Here is a 22,583-nt window from a genome sequence, read left to right as displayed (position 1 = left end):
TCAAGAAATATGGGACTATGTGAAAAGACCAAATATACATCTGATTGGTGTACCTGAAAGTGACAGGGAGAAAGGAACCAAGTTGGAAAACACTCTTCAGGATATTATCCAGGAGAACTTCCCCAACCTAGCAACGCAGGTCAACATTCAAATTCAGGAAATACAGAGAACACCACAAAGATACTCCTCAAGAAGAGCAACTCCAAGACACATAATTGTCAGATTCACCAAAGTTGAAATGAAGGAAAAAATGTTAAGGGCAGCCAGAGAGAAAGATCGGGTTACCCACAAAGGGAAGCCCATCAGACTAACAGCAGATCTCTCCGCGGAAACTTTACAAGCCAAAAGAGAGTGGGGACCAATATTCAACATTCTTAAAGAAAGGAATTTTCAACCCAGAATTTCATATCCAGCCAAACTAAGCTTCATTGGCAAAGGAGAAATAAAATCCTTTACAGACAAACAAATCCTGATCGATTTTGTCACCACCAGGCCTACCTTACAAGGACTCCTGAAGAAAGCACTAAACATGGAAAGGAACAACCAGTACCAGGCACTGCAAAAACATGCCAAATTGTAAAGACCATCAATGCTAGGAAGAAACTGCATCAACTAACAGGCAAAATAACCAGCTAACATCATAATGACAGGACCAAATTCACACATAACAATATTAACCTTAAATGTAAATGGGCTAAATGCCCCAATTAAAAGACACAGACTGGCAAACTGGATCAAGAGTCAAGACCCACCAGTGTGCTGTATTCAGGAGACCCATCTCACGTGTAGAGACACACATAGGCTCAAAATACAGGGATGGAGAAAGATCTCCCAAGCAAATGGAAAACAAAAAAAAAGCAGGGGTTGCAATCCTGGTCTCTGAAAAAACAGACTTTAAACCAACAAAGATCAGAAAAGACAAAGAAGGCCATTATATAATGGTTAAGGGATCAATTCAACAAGCAGAGCTAACTATCCTAAATAGATATGCATGCAATACAAGAGCACCCAGATTCATAAAGCAAGTCCTTAGAGACCTACAGAGACTTGGACTCCCATACAATAATAATGGGAGATTTTAACATTCCACTGTCAACATTAGACAGATCAATGAGGCAGAAAGTTAACAAGGATATCCAGGAATTGAACTCAGCTCTGCACCAAGTAGACCTAATAGACATCTACAGAACTCTCCACCTCAAATCAACCAAATATACATTCTTCTCAGCACCACATCGCACTTATTCCAAAACTGACCACATAGTTGGAAGTAAAGTACTCCTCAGCAAATGTAAAAGAACGGAAAGTATAACAAACTGTCTCTCAGACCACAGTGCAATCAAACTAGAAATCAGGATTAAGAAACTCACTAAAAACTGCTCAACTACATGGAAACTGAACAACCTGCTTCTGAACGACTACTGGGTACATAATGAAATGAAGGCAGAAATAAAGATGTTCTTTGAAACCAATGAGAACAAAGACACAACATACCAGAATCTCGGGGACACATTTAAAGCAGTATGTAGAGGGAAATTTATAGCACTAAATGCCCACAAGAGAAAGCAGGAAAGATCTAAAATTGACACCCTAACATCACAATTAAAAGAGTTAGAGAAGCAAGAGCAAACACATTCAAAAGCTAGCAAAAGGCAAGAAATAACTAAGCTCAGAGCTGATTTTTTTTAATGGGCTTTATTGATGTTATTGCAGAGACCATGATTTTTTTTTTTAATGGCCACAGAGTATTCAATGATGTTTATGTGCCATATTTTGGGGTTTTTTTGTTTGTTTTGTTTTTTACTAAATCTTTTATTTTATTTAAAAAAAAATCCCTTAGCCTCTGGGCTATACCATAATGATTTTAAATAGCAAGGAAACAGCTCTGAAGCACTGGAACGACAATACAAGTAATCAAGAAGATTCTAAATAATCTATTGTCACAACAATAGAACTGTAGCTAATTTACTTTCTTCAGATTATGGCATTGATAGAAAAACATAAAAATCACTTTAAGATACAACAGGTGTCCTTTATTGTATTTTCTCGAACAAGAGTTTTAACATACCTTAGAGAAAAATATTCTACTTTCTTACAGAAGTGTTATAAAATACACAGAAAACAACCTAACGGACTACTTAAAAACACAGTACTGCACCAAGAACCTTGAACTGGGCATCAGATAACCTTGGTTCTAGTCCTAATTACTAATTAGATCTATGCTATTAAGAAAACTGCAACCGCGGGAGAGCTCAATTTTCTCATTTGTAAAATGAGAGAATTTTTACTAGATGAATTAAAATGCTTTCCATCTATAAAATTTGCTTCTGGAAAAGACCATCTATCCAACATAATAGATTTTTTTTTTTTAAGATGGAGTCCCACTCTGTCACCCAGACTACAGTACAATGGCACAATCTCGGCTCACTGCAACCTCCACCTCCCGGGTTCAAGCAATTCTCCCACCTCAGCCTCCCAAGTAGCTGGAATTACAGGCACCCGCCATCATGCTCGGCAAATTTTTGTATTTTTGTAGAGACAGGGTTTCACCACATTGGCCAGGCTAGTCTTGAACTCCTGACCTCAGGTAATCCGCCCACCTCAGCCTCCCAAAGTGCTGGGATTACAGGCATGAGCCCCAGTGCCCAGTCCCAACATAATAGATTTAAGAGTAGCTGCAGATCCACTCCTGGAAATAATAACCTTTTCCTCTGCAATATATTGATGCCCACATCCCTCAGCGTTTTATTCACACTATCTTCGGACCAAAGGAGAAGTCGGGATCACTTAAAGATTCCCAACCCCAAACTGTATTTCTGAAATGTTATTGCCTTCCTCTTCTTATCCAGGTTACCTGATATGATTGTTATATAACTCATCAGGTCATTGAGATAAAATTTTAGAGCTAAAAGCAGTTTAAAATGAGAGACTGAACTAAAAAGTATCACTACAGATTAAAAGGAAAAAACTGAGGCTCAGGGTCACAGTTATCATGAGACCCAGAACTAAAAGTTACAGAAAGCATGATCCAGTGCTTTTTCAACACTCCATTCTATTAATAACACTATGTTCCATAACTTGAAAATATTGTGATTTAATTTCATGTTACCCGAGGTTTCAAAGTTATTTTATTTCATCAACTAAGTGAAAATCAAGCTATTATCGCTTAATGGAAGATATGTCATAACAAATCTACTTTACCTATCACACCACTGTTAATTTATCATCCTGTTTATAGCAGAAAACTCAACAGTCCTCACAGACATCTGGTCCCAGGGTAAGGAAAGACTTTTCCTTACCATATGTTTCCTACATTTTGAAAAGCATATAAAACAATAACAAAGATTATAGCATTACACAAATGAATACTGCTTTTAACAGTAATTTTTCTTGAAAAACTTATGAATAAAAGGAGATGTTTTAACTGTCCAGCTGACTTTTTTAGTATATAAATTATCCTTTTATTTTCTATGTATTTATTCAACTGATTTTAAAAATTGGATCACAACGAAGCCATGCTACTCAAAACTAAGGAAATGTGAACCACACCCATGTTTCCTTAGAAGAAGACATTAAATACACATACAGAAAAAATTCTGCTCATAGGCAATTTTCTTACAAAATAGAGATAGAATACATAAGTGATATATACTAAAAGCATCTATGGAAATACTCCCAGCTACTTCTTAGAGGGCAAAATACTATGAATACCATTATCATAACATTAAAAACCATGAAAATCTCACTTCTGAAATCAATGTCAACGGTGTCCCTTTCAGAAATTCTGCTTTAAAGTAACAAAGTTTGGAGCCTTCTTTCAAATTTAACTTCTCTGTGTTGTATCTATGTATCTAATGTTTGTTTGCATGGTAAACAAAAACACATTAAAGGCTCAGAGCTTGTAGCTTACCAACTTTTTCCTTCCCTACAAACCACCATCACAATCCAAAATTTTTACCCCAAAGGAAGAGAGGGGAACAACGGACAAAAATGGAAAAAGTAAGCAAGGCACTGTGGTGTGCACCTGCAGTCCCAGCTACTCAAGATGCTAAGGTCAGGAGTACGAGACTGTAGTGTACTATGTTCACACCTGTGAATAGCCACTGCACCCTAGCCTGGACAACATACTGAGACCCCATCTCAAATAAATACTTTTTTAAAAATTTTCTAAATGGGAAAGGCAGCAAATTGTGTCACACACAAAGATTGTTTTTCCCACAAACTGTTCTTTTTTTTTTTTTTTTTTTTTTTTTTTTTTGAGACGGAGTCTCACTCTGTAGTCCAGCTCAGGCTGGAGTGCAGTGGTGCTATCTCAGCTCACTGCAACCTCCACCTCCCGGGTCCTGGTCCAAGCAATTCTCCTGCCTCAGTCTCCCGAGTAACTGGGATTACAGGTGCATGCCACCATGCCCAGCTAATATTTATATTTTTAGTAGAGACGGGGTTGCACCATGTTGGTCAGCTTGGTCTTGAAATCCTGACCTCATGATCCATCCGCCTCGGCCTCCCAAAGTGCTGGGATGACAGGCGTGAGCCACCGTGCCTGGCCCAAAAACTGTTCTTAAATGGATTGCAACAAACGGAAATAATCTGGGAGTTGTAGGCTTTAATACAATTTCCACAGACCTGTCCATATATGGATTTTTATTCTCTGTACTGTATTATTTGACCCTCTCATTTGTTTCATTACATCAATTTATTTTCAAATATGAGAACTGCTACTGTTTTACACCATCCAATTCTCCATGATAATGTAACCGTTAAAAATATTTTTCAGGGCCAGGCGTGGTGGCTCACACCTGTAATCCCAACACTTTGGGAGGCTGAGGTGATCAGTGCTCTTGAGCTCGGGGTTCAGCCCCCAGCCTGAGTAACATGGTGAAACTCCACTTCTACCAAAAAATACAAAAAGTAGCCGGGTGTAGTGGAACACACTACTTAGGAGGCTGAGGTGGGAGGATCACTTGAGCCCAGGAGGTTGAGGCTGCAGTGAGCTGAGATTGTGCCAATGCACTCCAGCCTAGGCAACAGAGCAAAACTATTTCAAAATAAAAATGGGAAATAATGATAAACTTTTTTTTTTTTTTTTTTTTTTTTTTTTTTACATAGAGTCTCACTCTGTCACCCAGCCTGGAGTGCAGTGGCACAATCTCGGCTCACTGCAACCTCCGCCTTCAGATTCTCCTGCCTCAGCCTCCTGAGCAGCTGAGATTACAGACATATGCCACCATGCCTGGCTAATTTATGTATTTTTTTAGAGATGGGGCTTCACCGTGTTGGCCAGGCTAGTCTCGAACTCCTGACCTCAAGTAATCTGCCCGCCTCAGCCTCCCAAAGTGCTGGCATTATAGGTGTGAGCCACCACACCCGGCCGGAAATGATAAACTTCACATAGAAAAATCTACTGGAAACTACCCAAGTGATTAAAATTACCATCATCAGTACTGGGACCAACCAATGTCATGCATCTCCTGTTACAGAGGCACTGAAAACAACATACCATCACTTCTGTGTTACTTGTGCCAAAAATGCATACCCTTCATCTAATCATAAGGAAGCATCACACAAACCCAAATAGAGATACATTCTAAAAAATAATTGTTCTATACTCTTCAAAAATGTCACGATCAGGACAGAAAAAGAGAGGCCACAGAACTGCTCCAAATTAAAAGAACATTATTAGCATAATGGAAATTCGAGTACAGATTTTTGCCCACTTCACTCCTGCTTTGAATACCAAGAATCTTCATAAATCTCCATCCCTTCCTATTTCCTACTTTACAGGCTAGAATTATCTTCTTGAGTTTAATATTCACCATTCACCATTTTTATCATTTCGCTGTATCACCGTTCTTTTAAAAAGCTGATCATATAACTCTATAGACTTTAAAAGTATCTGTTGATTTTCTATAATGAAAGGGGGAAAATGAAACATTTTAGCATAGCATAAAAAGCCTTTCCCGGCCAGGTGCGGCGGTTCACGCCTGTAAACCCAGCACTTTGGGAGGCCGAGGCAGGCAGATCACGAGGTCAGGAGTTCTGAGACTAGCCTGGCCAACATGGTGAAACCCCGTCTCTACTAAAAATACAAAATTAGCTGGAAGTGGTGGCATGCGCCTGTAATGCCAGCTACTCAGGAGGCTGAGGCAAAAGCATCACTTAAACCCAGAAGGCAGAGGTTGCAGTGAGCCGGGAGTGAGGCATTGCACGTTAGCCTGGGTGACAGGGCGAGACTCCGTCTCAAAAAAAAAAAAAAAAAAAAAAGTCTTTCTCAAACCTGACCCCAACTAGCATCCTTCTTTCCAATCTACCTCCCATATTCTCTCCAATCATACTTAATACTTCATTTTTCTCAAAGCACCCAAAGGCTCTTCTACCATATCTCTAGACATACCCTGTTCCACCACCTAGAATATTTCCCCCTCCTCACCACATTTCCCCCAACCATCCCCAATGACCCAAGTCAAAATTGCTGTCTCTCTTGGGAAAATACTTGCCATCAACTCCCTAAGGTAATTTTTTGCTATTTTTCCACATCTCTTGGTTTATAACTCTGTAACTGTACTTAACCATATAGTCTATTTCAACCATTTACTCCTCCACTTAGCTCAGTATTATCTACAAATACTATTATCTAGAATAGTGGTTCTCAAACCCATACCACCCACAGGGAACATCTGGCAATTTCTGGAAATATTTTTGTTTGTCACAACTCAGGGTAGGGGTGTTACTGGTATCTAGTGGGTAGAGGTCAGGGTAAAATGCATTCACAGGACAGCCTCTAACAAAAAATTTTCTGGACAAAATATCTACAGTGCCAAGGTTGAGACAATCTATTCTAAAATAATACTTAGCTCATGTTAAGTCTTAAAGGTGTTTATCGGCCAGGCACAGTGGCTCATGCCTGTAATCCCAGCACTGTGGGAGGCCGAGGCGGGCGGATCACCTGAGGTTAGGAGTTTGAGACCATCCTGACCAACATGGGGAAAATCCGTCTCTACTAAAACTACAAAAAAATTAGCCGGGCATGATGGCATGCACCTGTAATCCTGGCTACTCAGGAGGCTGAGGCAGGAGAATCACCTGAACCCGGGAGGCAGAGAACTGGGAGGCAGAGGTGCAGTGAGCCAAGATCGCGCCACTGCACTCCAGCCTGGGTAACAGAGCAAGAATTCACCTCAAAAAAAAAAAAAAAAATGTTTATCAAAATAGAAAAATAAGGCCAGGTACAGTGGCTCACTCTTGTAATACTAGTACTTTGGGAGGCCAAAGCAAAAGGATTACTCGAGGCCAGGAGTTTGAGACCAGCCTGGATAACAAAGCGAGATCCCATCTCTCAAAAAAAAATAGCTTTTTTTTGAGATGGAGTCTCGTTCTGTCTCTCACTGCAACCTCCACCTCCTGGGTTCAAGCGATTCTCCCACCTCAGCCTCCCAAGTAGCTGGGACTTCAGGCACGTGCCACCATGCCCAGCTAGTTTTCTTTGTATTTTTAGTAGAGACAGAGTTTCACCATTTTGGCCAGGATGGTCTCCATCTCTTGACTTTGTGATCCATCCACTTCGGCCTCCCAAAGTGCTGGGATTACTGAGATAACTCCCAAAGGCATGAGTCACCACGCCCGGCCAAAAACAAACTTTTTTAATGGTTAAAACACTAAATTTTGTGGTATGTGTACTTTACCACAAAAAAAAAAAATTTGTTTTGAGAGATGGGGTCTGGTTCTGTCTCCCAGGCTACAGTACAGTGGTATAATCACAGCTCACCGCAGCCTCAAACTCCTGTGCTCAAATGACCCTCCCTCCTCAGCCTTCCAAGTATTTAGGACTACAGATGTGCACCACCACACCTGGCTAAGTTTTTTTTTTTTTTTTGAGACAGAGTCTCACTATGTTGTCCAGGCTGGAGAGACATTTTCCTGTGGCAAATTTCAGCTAAAAAAAAAAAAAAAACCGAACTGAGATATTCAGCAAGCTACGTTAGATGCACTACAGTATAGTCAGCCTTTCATATGCTTAAAAGTAACAGGTCCAGTCACTTTAATACAAAACATTCACCCTTAATTCTCTGCTTTTAGCTAGACGTTCAGAATACAAAATGAAAATTCATAATCGGGGTGTTTGGTTTTGAACTTTGGGGATATCTGAGGAAGGTGAAAATGGAAAAAGCAAGAAAAATGAGAGGTGGGAAAATTCTCCCCAACTCTGTAGAAATTAACCAGGCCTAACTTCAAATCTCTAAATAAAATGGCAGAGAATGAGCTGACTAATAATTTTAGTATGAAAAGCAAAATCGGCCAGGCATGGTGGCTCACACTTGTAATCCCAGCACTTTCAAAGGCCAAGGCGGGCGGATCACGAGGTCAGGATATTGAGACCATCCTGACCAACACGGTGAAACCCCGTCTCTACTAAAAATACAAAAATTAGAGGCGGAGGCTGCAGTGAGCCAAGATCGCGCCTCTGCACACCAGACTGGGCGACAGAGCAAGACTCTGTCTCAAAAAAAAAAAAAAAAAAGCAAAATCATTCTAAAACACAGTAAAAGCAAAAGCATTATGCACCTCCTGATAAAATGTGCTGTGAAGGACAAAACATCACTTCATAGAATTCCTACCAAAATATATAATCACGGGGAAACATCAGACAAATTCAAATCAACTGACCTGTGTTCTTTTAAAAATGGAGAAGAGGCCAGGGGCGGTGGCTCACATCTGTAATCCCATCATTTTGGGAGGCTGAGGCGGACAGATCACCTGAAGTCCGGAGTTCAAGACCAGCCTGACCAATATGGTGAAATCCCATCTCTACTAAAAGTAGAAAATTAGCAGCATGTGGTGGGGCATGTCTGTAGTCCCAGCTCCTGAGGCAGGAGAATTGCCTGAACCCGGGAGGTGGAGGTTGCAGTGAGCCAAGACTATGCCATTGCACTAAAGCCTGGGCAACAAGAGCAAAACTGTCTCAAAAAAAAAAAAAAAAAAAGGAGAAAAAAATGGCAAGGTGAGGTGTTCCAGATGACAATGAAATACAATGAGTGTTCTAGAATTAGATGGTAGATCAGAAAACAAGAACTTTTTGTCTTTCATCATGAAGGATGTCATGAAGCAATTGGTAAAATGTGAATAAGGTCTGTAGATTTAAAATGGTATTGTATCAGCCAGGCGCGGTGGCTCACGCCTGTAATCCCAGCACTGTGGGAGGCCGAGGCAGGCAGATCATGAGGTCAGGAGATTGAGACCATCCTGGCTAACACGGTGAAAACCCGTCTCAACTGAAAATACAAAAAATTAGCCGAGCGTGGGAGCGGGCACCTGTAGTCCCAGCTACTCGGGAGGCTGAGGCAGGAAAATGGTGTGAACCCAGGAGGCGGAGCTTGCAGTGAGCCGAGATCGTGCCATTGCACTCCAGCCTGGGTGACAGTGTGAGACTCTGTCTCAAAAAAAAAAAATGGTATTGTATCAATGCTAATCTCTCTTTTATTTTAAGAGATGGGGGTCTCACTCTGTCATTCACACTAGACTGCAGTGGCATGATCATAGTCCACGGCAGCCTGAAACTTCTGGGCTCAAGTGATCCTCCTGCCTCTAGCTTCCTGTATAGCTGGGACTCCACGCATGCTCCACACCGGGCTAATTTAGTGTGGTTTTTTTTGTTTGTTTTGGTTCCTTTTTTTTGTAGAGACAGGGTCTCACTATGTTGGAAAGACTGGTCTTGAACTCCTGGCCTCAAACAATCCTCCTGCCTCGGCCTCCCAAAGTGCTGGGATAACAGGTGTGGGAGGCCGCACCCAGCCTTAATGCTAATTTCTAATTTTGCTGACTATACTGGGATAATTTAAGAGAATATTCCTAGTTTCGAGAAATACATATGAAAGTATTTAGGAGTAAAAGGACATCATGTCTGCAATTTACTCTGAAACAATTCAGAAAAATAATAATAGAGGATGATAAAGTAAACATGGGAAAATATTACCACTTGCTGCAGCTGGATGAAGCACATCTGAGAATCTCTGTGCTATTTTTACAAATTTTCTACAAGTCTGAAATTATGTTTTTTAACCTTTTATACAGTAAAAAAACGAAGGGATGATAATTCTTTATCTCCCTAAAGATAGATCGGATTCATCTCCTGAGGTTACAGTTACAAAAAAACAATCATGTGGCCAGGTGTGGTGGCTCATGCCTGTAATCCCAGCACTTTGGGAGGCCAAAGAGGGCAGATAGCTTGAGTACAGGAGTTCGATACCAGTCTGAGCAACATGGTAAAAACTCAACTCCACAAAAAATACGAAAATTAACTGGGCATGGTGGCATGCGCCTGTAGTCCCAGATATTCGGGAGGCTAAGGTGGGAGTATCACCTGCACCCAGGGAGGTGGAAGCTGCAGTGAGCCACGACCGCACCAATGCACTCCAGCCTGAGTGACAGAGTAACAGCCTGTCTCAGAAAAAAACAAACATTAAAAACAACAATATTTTTTTTTTTTTGAAATGGAGTCTCGTTCTGTCGCCTGGGCCAGAGTGCAGTGGTGAGATCTCGGCTCACTCCAACCTCTGCCTCCCGAGTTCAAGCAATTCTGCCTCAGCCTCCTGAGTAGGTGGGATTACAGGCATGCGCCACCACACCCGGCTAATTTTTGTATTTTTAGTAGAGACGAGGTTTCACCATGTTGGCCAGGCTGGTCTTGAATTCCTGACCTCAGGTGATCCACCTGCCTCGGCCTCCCAAAGTGCTGGGATTACAGGCGTGAACCACCACGCCAAGCCAAAAACAGTAATTCAATAAAATATTATACCCTATCAATGAGACACGGCTGAGAAAGCTGTTTTAAGTGAAATGTCTTTGACTTGTGGATGAATCTTAAAATATTCTTTTTAGTAACAGCAAAACTTTTTATGGGGCAAGGGCTAGGTTATTAGCCAAAATGTATATTAATAGATTTTTTAAAATACAATGTAAGCTTCATGGAGACAGGTCCCTTATCTGTCTTGTTCATCAATGCACTACTTATTACAGTTCCTGACTTATGGTAATAGCAATCAGTAATAACATTTGAGTAATAATAAAGACATAAGTGCTTTATGCCCATTTAACCCACTCAATATTCACATCACCCCAGAAATGTTTGGTGAATGAATTAGTACTTTTTGCAGGATGATAATTACAGTCAGTTCCTCAATAACGTAACATATGGGTTCCTAAAAACCACCAAACTATGTAAAATTGTACAATTAACACCATAGAACTCATAGGAAAAATGAGGTTAGAAGCACAACGCTCAAAAACTTCATCAGTGACACTTTTTTTAAAACAAAGAAACCAAAGAAAAATGGTAGCACAGTTAGACACATGTTAAGTAATTAATAAATGCTCAAATATAACAACAAATATGGCACTTTACTTTGAAAAAGACCTGAAGTTTGCTTGTGAAGTGGGCATCAAAAGGGTTGCAGTTCATGAATTATTGTGAAGTGGTAGAAGGAAGGTTATCTGAAATCGGATTGAAAATTGTAACAACAGATGTAGATGGTTGTGGTTTATAATCCAACTGGTAAAATGAGATAGCTGGTAGATGTCTGAAGTGTGTGCATCTATATGCATGTATTTTTATGCAGCTCTTTTTAGAAGGGAGTAGTATCCTGCATTCATCTAGCAAAATAATCAGCAAACTCTTTCAATACAGGCTCAGATAGTAAACATTTTAGGCTTCATGGGCTATTAGGTCTCTGCTGCAGCTATTCAACTCTGCAACTACAGTGCAAAAGCAGCCACAGACAATGTAAATAAATGGACACAGGTGTATTCCAATAGAACTTTATTTACATGGCTCATACTTATAATCCCTGCACTTTGGGAGGCAAAGGCAGGCAGATCACCTGAGGTCAGGAGTTCAAGACCAGCCAGGCCAACGTAGTAAAACCCTGTCTCTACTAAAAAAAAAAAAAAACAAAATACAAAAATGAGCCAGGCATGGTGGCAAATGCCTGAAATTCCAGCTACTCACGAGGCTGAGGCACGAGAATCGCTTGAACCCGAGAGGCGGAGGTTGCAGTGAGCAGTCATCATGCCACCGCACTCCAGCCTGGGCGACAGAGCAAGACTCCGTCTCGACTAAACAAAACAAAGATCAAAAACAAAAAAAAAAGAACTTTATTTACAAAAAACAGTCCACTAGTTGGTAGGCCACAGTTTGCTGATCCCTGATCTTGCAGATAAAATCCCCCATAAGCAAATGCAAATTTTGTCATATGCTTCTAATTGTTCCCTGAAATATCAACGCTGTTAGAAAAAAATCCACATTTTCAAAACAAGCATTATAGCAAAACTAAATCTGGAATGCTATCAAGTATACCAAAAACTAACTAATAAAATTCAAATAAGCAAAATAACAAATCTAGTATTACTCAGAAATAATTTATTTTAGATTTTATAAGTCAAATGTTACCCACCCAAAAGTCAACTGAGCACTTCAAATGAGCAAAATGAAGACAACTAAGGATGCATTTTGATCACAGTCATTCAAAATCTGTGCATTCTACACAATCTTATTTAAAAGTAGGTAATACTGGCCGGGTGCGGTGGCTCACGCCTGTAATCCCAGCACTTTGGGATGCTGAGGTGGGCGGATCACGAGGTCTAAGAGTTCGAGACCAGCCTGGCCAGTATGGTGACACCCCGTCTCTACTAAAAATACAAAAACTAGCCGGGCATAGTGGCTCACACCTATAGTCCCAGCTACTCGGGAGGCTGAGGCAGAAGAATCGCTTGAACCCAGGAGGCGGAGGTTGCAGTGAGCCAAGATGGTGCCACTGCACTCCAGCCCGGGTGACAGAGCGAGACTCTGTCTCAAAAAAAAAAAAAAAGTAGGTAATACTTTTGACAATTCTGAACTAAAAGTATCAGGCCCATTCACAAAGGCACATGTACCTTTTACAAGATCATCAAGTCACAAAAGCTACCATACAAAATGCACAATAGTAGCTGGGCATAGTGGCACATGCCTGTGGTCCCACCTACTCAGGAGGCTCAGGTGGGAGGATCACTTGAGCCCAGGAGTTCAAGGATGCAGTGAGCTATGAGCTACGATCACCCCACTGCACTCCAGGCTGGGCGACAGAGGAAGTCCCTGTCTCTTAAAAAAAGTACAATCAGCAAGGCACGGTGGCTCACGCCTGTAATCCCAGCACTTTGGGAGGCTGAGGCAGACAGATCATGAGGTCAGGAGATCAAGACCATCCTGGCCAACACAGTGAAACCCCATCTCTACTAAAAATACAAAAATTAGCTAGGCGTGGTGGCACACGCCTGTAGTCCAAGCTACTCGGGAAGATGAGGCAGGAGAAACGCTTGAATCCGGGAAGTGGAGGTTGTGGTGAGCCGAGATCGCGCCACTGCACTCCAGCCTGGGCGACAGAGCAAGACTACGTCTCAAAAAAAAAAAAAAAAAAAAAAAGCCACAATAGTTAGACAGTATTTGCACAGAAATTAAGTTTAAAATTCTACGTTGACCTTCTTCCAAACAGAAAATGCTAATATATGCAACATTCCTTTGCTCAAGCTGCTACTCCTCACATCTGGAATTCTCCCAGTCTCCTTTGTCAAAACTGTACCTATACTCCAAGGATTAGATTCAAATACTATCTCTGTTTTTTTTTTTTTTTAAGACAGAGTCTCACTCTGTTGCCCAGACTAGAGTGCAGTGGCTCACTGCAAGCTCCGCCTCCTGGGTTCATGAAGTTCTCCTGCCTCAACCTCCCGAGCAGCTGGGACTACAGGGGCCCGCCACCACACCCGGCTATTTTTTTATTTTTAATTTTTTGTTTGTTTTTTTTTTATTTAATGTGGTTTTTAGACAGACTCTCACCCTGTCGCCCAGGCTGCAGTCGCACGATCTCAGCTCACTGCAACCTCTGCCTCCTGGGTTCAAGCAGTTCTCTGCCTCCGCCTCCCTAGTAGCTGGGATGACAGGTGCCGCCCACCCCGCCTGGTTATTTTTTTTTTTTTTTTTTTTTGTATTTTTAGTAGAGACGGGGTTTCACCATGTTAGCCAGGATGATCTCAATCTCCTGACCTTGTGATCCACCCGCCTCGGCCTCCCAAAGTGCTGGGATTACAGGTGTGAGCCACCGCACCCAGCAGTTAATTTTTAAGAGTGTAAAGAGGTGCTGTGACTAAATGGTTTGAGAACTGCTTGTATAAAGGAATGAATACTGAACTGTGAGCCAAGCCTTGGTTTTTTAGTCATAGCTCTGTTGCTTAACTGACTGTATGACTGTGGACAAATCGTTTATCCGTTCCAGGCTGCTGCTTTGTCATTTGCAGAATGAACAAGACTAGATGGTCTGTAGCATTAATATTTTGGGGGACAAGGTCTCACTGTCACCCAGGCTGTAGTACAGTGACGCTGAACATGGCTCACTGTAGCCCTGACCTCCTGGCTCAAGCAATCCTCCTGCTTCAGCCTCCCATGTAGCTGGGACCACAGGTGTGTCACCATGCCTGCTAATTTTTTTTATTTTTTTGTAGAGACAGTGGTCTCACTTTGTTGCCCAGTCTGGTCTTGAACTCCTGGACTTAAGCGATCCTCCTGCCTTGGCCTCCCAAAGTGCTGGAATTATAGGTGTAAACCACCGTACCCTGCTTAAAGTTATTTTTTAAAATATTCTGCTTATAGGCCGGGCACAGTGGCTCACGCCTGTAATCTCAACACATTGGGAGGCCGAGGCAGGTGGATCACGAGGTCAGGAGTTCAAGACCAATCTGGCCAAGAAGGTGAAACCCCATCTCTACTAAAAACACACACACACACACAAAAAAAATTAGCCAGGTGTGGTGGCCAGCACCTGTAATCCCAGCTACTAGGGAGGCGGAGGCAGAGAACTGCTTGAACCCAGGAGGCAGAGGTTGCAGTGAGCTGAGATCGTGCGACTGCAGCCTGGGCGACAGGGTGAGAGTCTGTCTCAAAATAAAAAAAAACAACAAACAAACAAACAAAAAATTCTGCTTATATGAATATTTATCATTTTCTTATCTGCTTTTTATAGGTTAGGGAGAAGGGTAGTGGTGAGATAAAGTTTCTTTATTCAATGTATTTATATCTTTTTGCCTTAAAACTTACATGGTTAGGTTACAGGTGCTTTGTTGCTGATACTTTCAGAGTATCATGTATACCTGGTTGTACAAACATTTATTGGAAAGGAAAAAACATTTTTGTTGAAAGTTTGGTAATTATTGTGGCTTAGGATATGTTCTATTTTGAAAGACTGCTATATCCAGTATATTTCTGCCCTTTTATGACTAAAGATGTATGTCTAAAAAGTGCTATGTTAGTTCTATCCGGTTGTTCTTTTTGCCCTGGGAAAAGTCTTTGAATTTTGCACTGTGGCTGCTATTTTCAGATCCTGTCTCTGAAACTTTGTCTCCCAGTTTTGGTTTGAAGTAGCCATTTCCAGTATCTGTAGTCCAGCACTCTTGTTAACTGTCCCATACAATATTTGTTAAGAAATTACTGTTCTCGCAGTAGTATTCACATGTATATATCCTGCACTCCATATTTTGGGGGAATGCTTTATTAGTTGATCAAATACTTAAGTATCAATTGGGGGCCAGGCATGGCACTGTGCTAGGGATATGCCAAAGGTAATAAAATTCCTGTCACCTTAAGGCATTCTTAGTCAAGTGAGGGAGACTGCTAAGTAAATGAGCAATTAGAAAGCAGTGCTAATATGGAAATATACTGATTGCACTAGGGATCAGAAATGAAAGAAAGCCTAATTTGGGGGATGTTTAGGAAGGTTTTGCAAAGGAGATGTTATCTGTATTGAGTCTTGAATGAGTTAGCAGTTAAGGGTTGGCTGTGAGAGGTGAGTCCAGACAGACCCATTAGTATGGTTAAAGATTAGTCTCATTTTCCATATATCAGAGGAAATAAGACGTGTACACAATTAGTTTTGGCACAAGATATAAAGTGATAAATGCTGCATGACGTAAAAAGTAAAAGCTGCTGTGTGAGTTCAAAGTAGAAAGACATTTCTGGTGGGAACCAAGGAAAGCTTTATAGAGAGATAGCATTTGAGCAGGGCACTGTGGCTCACACCTGTAATCCCAGCACTTTGGGAGGCCAAGGTGGGCGGATCACAAAGATCACAAAGTCAGGAGATCGAGACCATTCTGGTTAACACGGTGAAACTCCATCTCTACTAAAAAATACAAAAAATTAGCTGGGCATGGTGGCGGGCGCCTGTAGTCCCAGTTACTTGGGAGGCTGAGGCAGGAGAATGGCATGAACCTGGGAAGCAGAGCTTGCAATGAGCCGAGATCGTGCCACTGCACTTCAGCCTGGGCAACACAGCAAAACTCCCTCTCAAAAAAAAAAAAGAACCATTGTTACAAACATGTTACCTCCTTCAGAATACCTTTAGACTTTATCAATATCCATTATTGATAAATATTGATATTTACTCCCTTTTACTCCCATTTGAGCTTACTCCTATTTTATAGATAGAAGTTAAACATCTTGCATGTCAGCTTCCAAGCAGATCATAAGACAAGCATTAGGATAAAATTAGAGAGACTGCTTAGACATTCCTTTCACTGCCCTGTTATATTCAACATTTCTAAAGGAAGATCTATGCATCAATTTTCACTGGCTTCAACTATTTAAATAGTTTATGATATCCAAAAAAACATTCACTGTCTGGGGGAAAGCACTTCATGTAAATTCAAGAATTGCCTGTATCCTATCACCCAACCCATAAGTTTATTCGGACCCCAAAAGTGAAAAAGACACATACAGTTATTTATGAAACAATTATTTCACACACCTACATCAATATTTAAAAGAAATATTATTTTAAGTACTACATTTATCTTATCTCTAGAAATACAATATATAACTGACAGCTCATGGTCAACTACGCCAAGGGTTGCCAATAATAAAACCGAGCCTGATAAAAATTAAGGTCACAAATGTCTTTCTTTCCACCCCAACCCATTACATAACCAAGCAATTGATATTTAAATGCTTTTTTAAAACCCTTCATAAAATTTGCATCTCCTCCCCCTCCAAGGGCCTGGTTTCATGCTTTTCACATAGTGGAAATGCAAGTATTTCACAGATAACATTTTTCAACAATTAGGTTACAATGTAACTGCTCGTTAACTACCACCTTAACAGATACTTTCTAAGACATTCAAAACCTCTCAATTTAGATAACTTCTGCCTTTTTATATTTAAGACCAATAACAATATAGCTGTCAGCTTTTCAAGTAATCAATTGCCATAAGGATTAGAATGACAAATTTCACCAAATCTCCTAATACTGAAATCTTTATATGCAAATAAATTAAGGCCAAGCGCAGTGGTTCACACCTGTAATCCCAGCACTTTGGGAGGCGGAGGCGGGCAGATCACCTGAGGTCAGGAGTTTGAGACCAGCCTGGCCAACATGGTGAAATCCCGTCTCTACTAAAAATACAAAAATTGGCCAGGCGTGGTGTGGTGGCATGTGCCTGTAATCCCAGCTATTTGGGAGGCTGAGGCAGGAGAATCACTTGAACCCAGGAGGTAGAGGTTGCAGTGAGCCAAGATGGTGCCACTGCACTCCAGCCTGGGCAACAGAGTGAGACTCCATCTCAAAAAAAAAAAGAAAGAAAGAAAATAAATTAAAGTTCATCAGTCATGAGGCCTCCATTCCAGGCCCTAGCTCCGGGATGACAATTCTAGACACATCCTGGGCCAGAAGGGAATCTGCTGCCTTGAAGGGAAGGACCCAGTCCTAGCAGCATACATCACCTGATAACTGAAGAGCCCTTGGGCCCTGAATAACCAGCAGAGAGCTGGGCGCGGTGGCTCACACCTGTAATCCCAGCACTTTGGGAGGCCAAGACAGGTGGATCACTTGAGTCCAGGAGTTCAAGACCAGTCTGGCCAACATGGTGAAACTCCCTCTCTACTAAAAATACAAAAATTAGCTGGGCGTGGTGGCATACACCTGTTAATCCCAGTTACTTGGGAGGCTGAGGCATGAGAATCACTTGAATCTGGGAGGCAGAGGCTGCAGTAAACCAAGATCATGCCACTTCACTATAGCCGAGGCAACAAAGTGAGACTCTGTCTCAAAAAAATAAATTAAAAAATTAAAAAATAATCAGCAGTGATACCCAGGTACCCAAGTATTAATGGGCTTGGTGATTATAAAAGACCTTATCTTTTATAATGCCAGAATCAAGCCAATCTTATTTCAAACAATACAAACAACCAAAAACATCCTTTAAAAATAACAAAACCTTTAAAGACTGAGCCACTGATTAGTCAGTGTACATTTTAGACAGGTCATTGGTTTATTTTCCTTCCTCTTGTCTTTTGGCCATTTTTCCACCACAGAATCCTAGAATATTACTTTTTTTTATAAACAAAAGTAAAAATTAGAAGTAGTCTTTGTTCCTGCTTTTTAAGTGCTTGACAAAAGATTTGATAAAGAGAAAATCTGGAACTACTGTGTAAAATAATATTAACAATAATGCTCATATTATTTCTGCCTCACATTAGAAAAGACTCAAGAGGGATTTGGTACTGTGGGTTCAACTCAAGCATTACCTGTCAGATTCTCCTTTAACCATGATTATGCTTTAGGAGATCGATGACACTTTAGCCTGAGACAGTTCTGAACACCTACTTGGAGCTCTTTCGCAGTAAATCATCAGGGAGTGTCATACTTTTTAATTAATTCCCTACATTCACATATGCAGTTCTTTACTAGAGGTTTTTCATGTAGCTTAAGACTCTCCTAGCATTAAATGTTTCAGTTATCTCACTACGTAGTATATCTCGGCATAAAAGATGTAACATTATAAACAGTTACAAAATCATAGACCTGCAACAAATGAGAGTAGGTAATATGAACTTCTTTCATTGTAACACTTGGGCTAAATTTAAATGGTTATAATCAGGTTAGACCTGGCAGCTGCAGGGGGCATTAATGCCTTGTGGTTAAGAACATAAGCTGTGAAGTCAAGATGGGGTTCAATTCCAGCTCCACCAATTACAAGCTGTATAACTTTGGTCAAGTTCTTGATCTCTCTCTGTCTCAGTTTCCTCCTCATCGGTAAAATGGGCAAAACCAAGTACTTACCCCATAGGTTTGAGAACTAATCAAGATTATAAAAAACGACAATAAGCACTCAACTTAGTTATGATTATTACTCTTACCATCAAGATTTACAAAAATTCAAGACTAGTAAGAAAAACTGACCCTCGTGTAAAATTATTCTATTCAGAAATTCTATATATGTAATTTGTTCATTGTAAAGAAACTGAGAAGATCCGACTTCAAACTATAGTTTCAAATGTAGACTTTGTGAAACTTAGTAAAATCCAGAGGTCATAATTTAACTGTAAGGTACACCATCCATGCATATGAACATGAGTGCCTGGTAATTATAGGCCAACAAGTTACACCGGGTACCACTTACATGCCTAATACCCCACACATAAAGATTTGTTGTAATTGAGCCAACTGACAAATTCAGAAACCTAGGCCACAATCGTGTATACAACTAGAGATCTGTAATCTAAGAACTGAAGCATATCTTTCCCCAAGGTAAAGAAAATATAATTTATCTACTGCTTGTTCCTGCAGAAAAACAGACATACGTATCACAGGCTCATTGCCCACTTCTACATTCTAGCTAAAGTGCTCTAAAAACATATGCCAATCTAAGAGTTACTCAAAGGCACATTTCGCCAACTTGAAATGCAACTCTGACCCATGCTCCTTGTAATTTTATTTTGCCACTGGACGCCAAGGATACATCTCCGAGTAAAAAAAAAAATTACTTAATTCACATCGTGGGATGAAAATTCAAATGTCAAACTGAAACGCCAGCCAGCCACCTGGGCAAAAGTGTATACATTTCATATTGACTACCCAAATTTTGAGACCCGTCAAGAGGCAAATCAGAAGCACACAGAAAAACAGCTTCAACCTAATAAACGTGCTTGATTGGTTAAGAGGAGGCCTGCCAGGCAGTTTCCCTTGCAATAAATCTTACTTCGCATCAGCCCACGTTAACCTGCCCTTCATCCTTCATGGAATAAATAAGTAAATAAAGATAGGGCCTAATTACTCCTCGAAATCTGCCCAAAAAGAAGGGAAACATTTGAGGTCCCATTAAGGTTGGACTTCACAAAAAGTAGTATACTAGGGTCCTCTGGAAGCAAAACCCTGTGTTAAGTCTCCCCTCGCCTAGAAATAAACCCAAGGATAATACCCTTCAGGATACGGAGTAGAAAAGATACCTAAATACCTGGAACGGCACCACATCCCAATCAAAAAAAGGTTTGTCTCCTGAGGCTGCAGGAAAAAAATCCCGCAGGGCCCGGGTGCTTCCCGTCTCCAGCAACCTAAACGCCTCTAAGTCGTCCTGGGATCTCACATCCTCGCGCCCGCCCACCCCTCCCCCTCTTCTCACCCTCCCCCCGCTTCTTCCCCACGCAGTTTCTAGGCCCAAAGATTAGGAAAAATGACCGGGATACCAAAGACCGCCTCCGACTTCGAGGTCTCAATACCACAGGCATCAAAGAATAAACAGAGGAGCCCTACCAAGCGTCACCTATTTAGAGGAGATTGCAAGAAGCGCCCCATACCCTAGGCCGCGCCCCCCCCACCTCCCCCCACCCCCATCCCCACCCCCACCCCCACCCCCGTCGGAGCCTTGCGCCGATACCCCAAACCCTTCTCACCTAAAGAGAAAACGATGCCTCTTTCGGCTAAGCAACACACAGGCCTAACCCACCAAGCGAACGCCTTCCCAAACACCCGACTCAGGCGGTGCCTGGGCCCAGACCGCTGGGGCCCATGAGACGGGATTGCGTTTTACCTCATGGGCTCAGCGGTCATGTTTTCGCTTGAACGCCTTGTCGGCTTCTGCGATTGCTGGGCGCCGATCTGCGCTCCCCCGCGCCCGGTTACGATAGAAATGCACTGGAGTCTTAGTCGTCACTGTAGCTGCTGCTGGAACCTCCCCACAGCTCAAAGGCCGCTACCACTGCCACCGCCGCAGGAGCCACGGAAACAAAGCGACACCGCTGCCGCCGCCATTTTGTTGGGCCGAGGCTCAGGCAGGAGAATTGGCGCGTCCTCCCTCTTTCTCTTTTCGTCATCCATTGGCTACCTCCTCCAAAGCACAGAGTTTTATTGGCTACGGAAATTCACCTTCTTTGGGGGCCTGTTGCTAAGGCGGTCGACGTCATTTGATCCCCTCCACCTTTTCGCAGGGGGTCCAATTTAGTCCCAATTGACCTGAAAGTGCTAGTGACATATTTTGACTTTATTTTGAAAATGCTCTCTTGGTCCAATCTGTTTTTTCTTAGACATATTAACGAAGCAATAACAGCAACTTACATTTATTGAGAGTTTACTATATGCTTGGCACTACACTAATCCTTTATCCAGGTTATCTCATTTAATCTTTACACTCTCCGAGGTAGACAAACCTACATTTTCCAGATGAGGAAACCGAGACACAAAGTCCCATAGTAGTGGAGCCGAGATTCACCAGACACTCTTAACCACTAATCTATATGGTCATCCTATGTAAGTATTTTCTTTCCTCTATGCTAGGCTATCATCAAGTTCTTTTCTTTCCTAGATGTTTTATACATAATATTTGGCACACCAACATGCTCGCAAATGTATATGTGTATAAGGTACTTATATATATATGTATATGTGTGCAGATGACATAAGACCAACTTGAACGCCGCATAAAATTCTTTCCATATTGAATAAAGTGTCTCTTAGAATACACACACACACACGAGCCATTTCCCCAATTTGATGTAATGTTTAGCTCACAAACCAATCAATTTAGATCTGCTTCCTCCTCATTACAGAGGAAGCTTGGCTGGATGATCTCTAAATGCCTTTCCAGCTTTTATGATCTATAATTTGATTTTACATTGGTAATCTCTGCTAATCACAAACAAGTTTTCTAAAATCTAATCGCTTTGAAATTTATTTCCAAACTTATTCTGCCATGCGTGCTTTAGTTCATTCTATTTATTTTTCTTGAAATATGCAAGAGCTCCTGTCGGGGTTAGGTGATAGGGTTGCTGCTTTCTACTGGGATAGCAAGAGGTGAGCCTTTTTTGAATGAAACACTTTGAAAATCTGATAGACTCAGGCAACTTTTTTTTTTTCCTGAGACAGGGTCTAGCTCTGTCACCCAGGCTGGAGTGCAGTGGCGTGACCCAGTTCACTGCAGCCTGGACCTCCTAGGCTCGAGCAATCCTCCCACCTCGCCTCTCAAGTAGCTGGGACTGCAGGCTCGCGCCATCAAGCCCAGCTAATTGTGTATTTATGTATTGGTATAGATGAGGTCTCTTTGTTGCCCAGGCTGGTCTCAAACACCTGCGCTCAAGCCATCCTCCAACCTCGACCTCCCAAAGTGCTGGAATTACAGGGGTGAGCCACCGCGCCTGGCCTCAGGCAACTTTTTAATCAACAGACACCTGTACACATTGCAATTATATCTTTCAAATTGAGTTCAATTGGCAATTGTAGAAACCAGACCTCTGTACCTGC

At 41.6% G+C, this 22,583-nt stretch overlaps 1 protein-coding gene across 4 annotated transcripts in view; it reads right to left on the bottom strand.

Moving 5' to 3' along the window:
* The window catches only part of ATRX (ATRX, chromatin remodeler), a 282,193-nt gene extending 261,028 nt beyond the window's left edge, over positions 1 to 21,165 (bottom strand). For 3 of the 4 annotated variants that reach the window (XM_025372040.1, XM_025372038.1, XM_025372039.1), the window contains exon 1: positions 20,878 to 21,165. In XM_025372040.1, the coding sequence (XP_025227825.1) occupies positions 20,878 to 20,897 (20 nt within the window). In that variant the 5' untranslated portion in view covers positions 20,898 to 21,165. The remainder of the gene's footprint in view (positions 1 to 20,877) is intronic. The other variant, XM_025372041.1, reaches the window with a different exon arrangement.
* Between the last annotated feature and the right edge of the window lie 1,418 nt (positions 21,166 to 22,583).

The sequence above is a fragment of the Theropithecus gelada genome, chromosome X (genome assembly GCF_003255815.1).
Source record: "Theropithecus gelada isolate Dixy chromosome X, Tgel_1.0, whole genome shotgun sequence".
Lineage (NCBI taxonomy): Eukaryota > Metazoa > Chordata > Mammalia > Primates > Cercopithecidae > Theropithecus > Theropithecus gelada.
The sequence above is the reverse complement of the archived record's forward strand: the minus strand, read 5'-3'. Positions and strand labels throughout refer to the sequence as shown.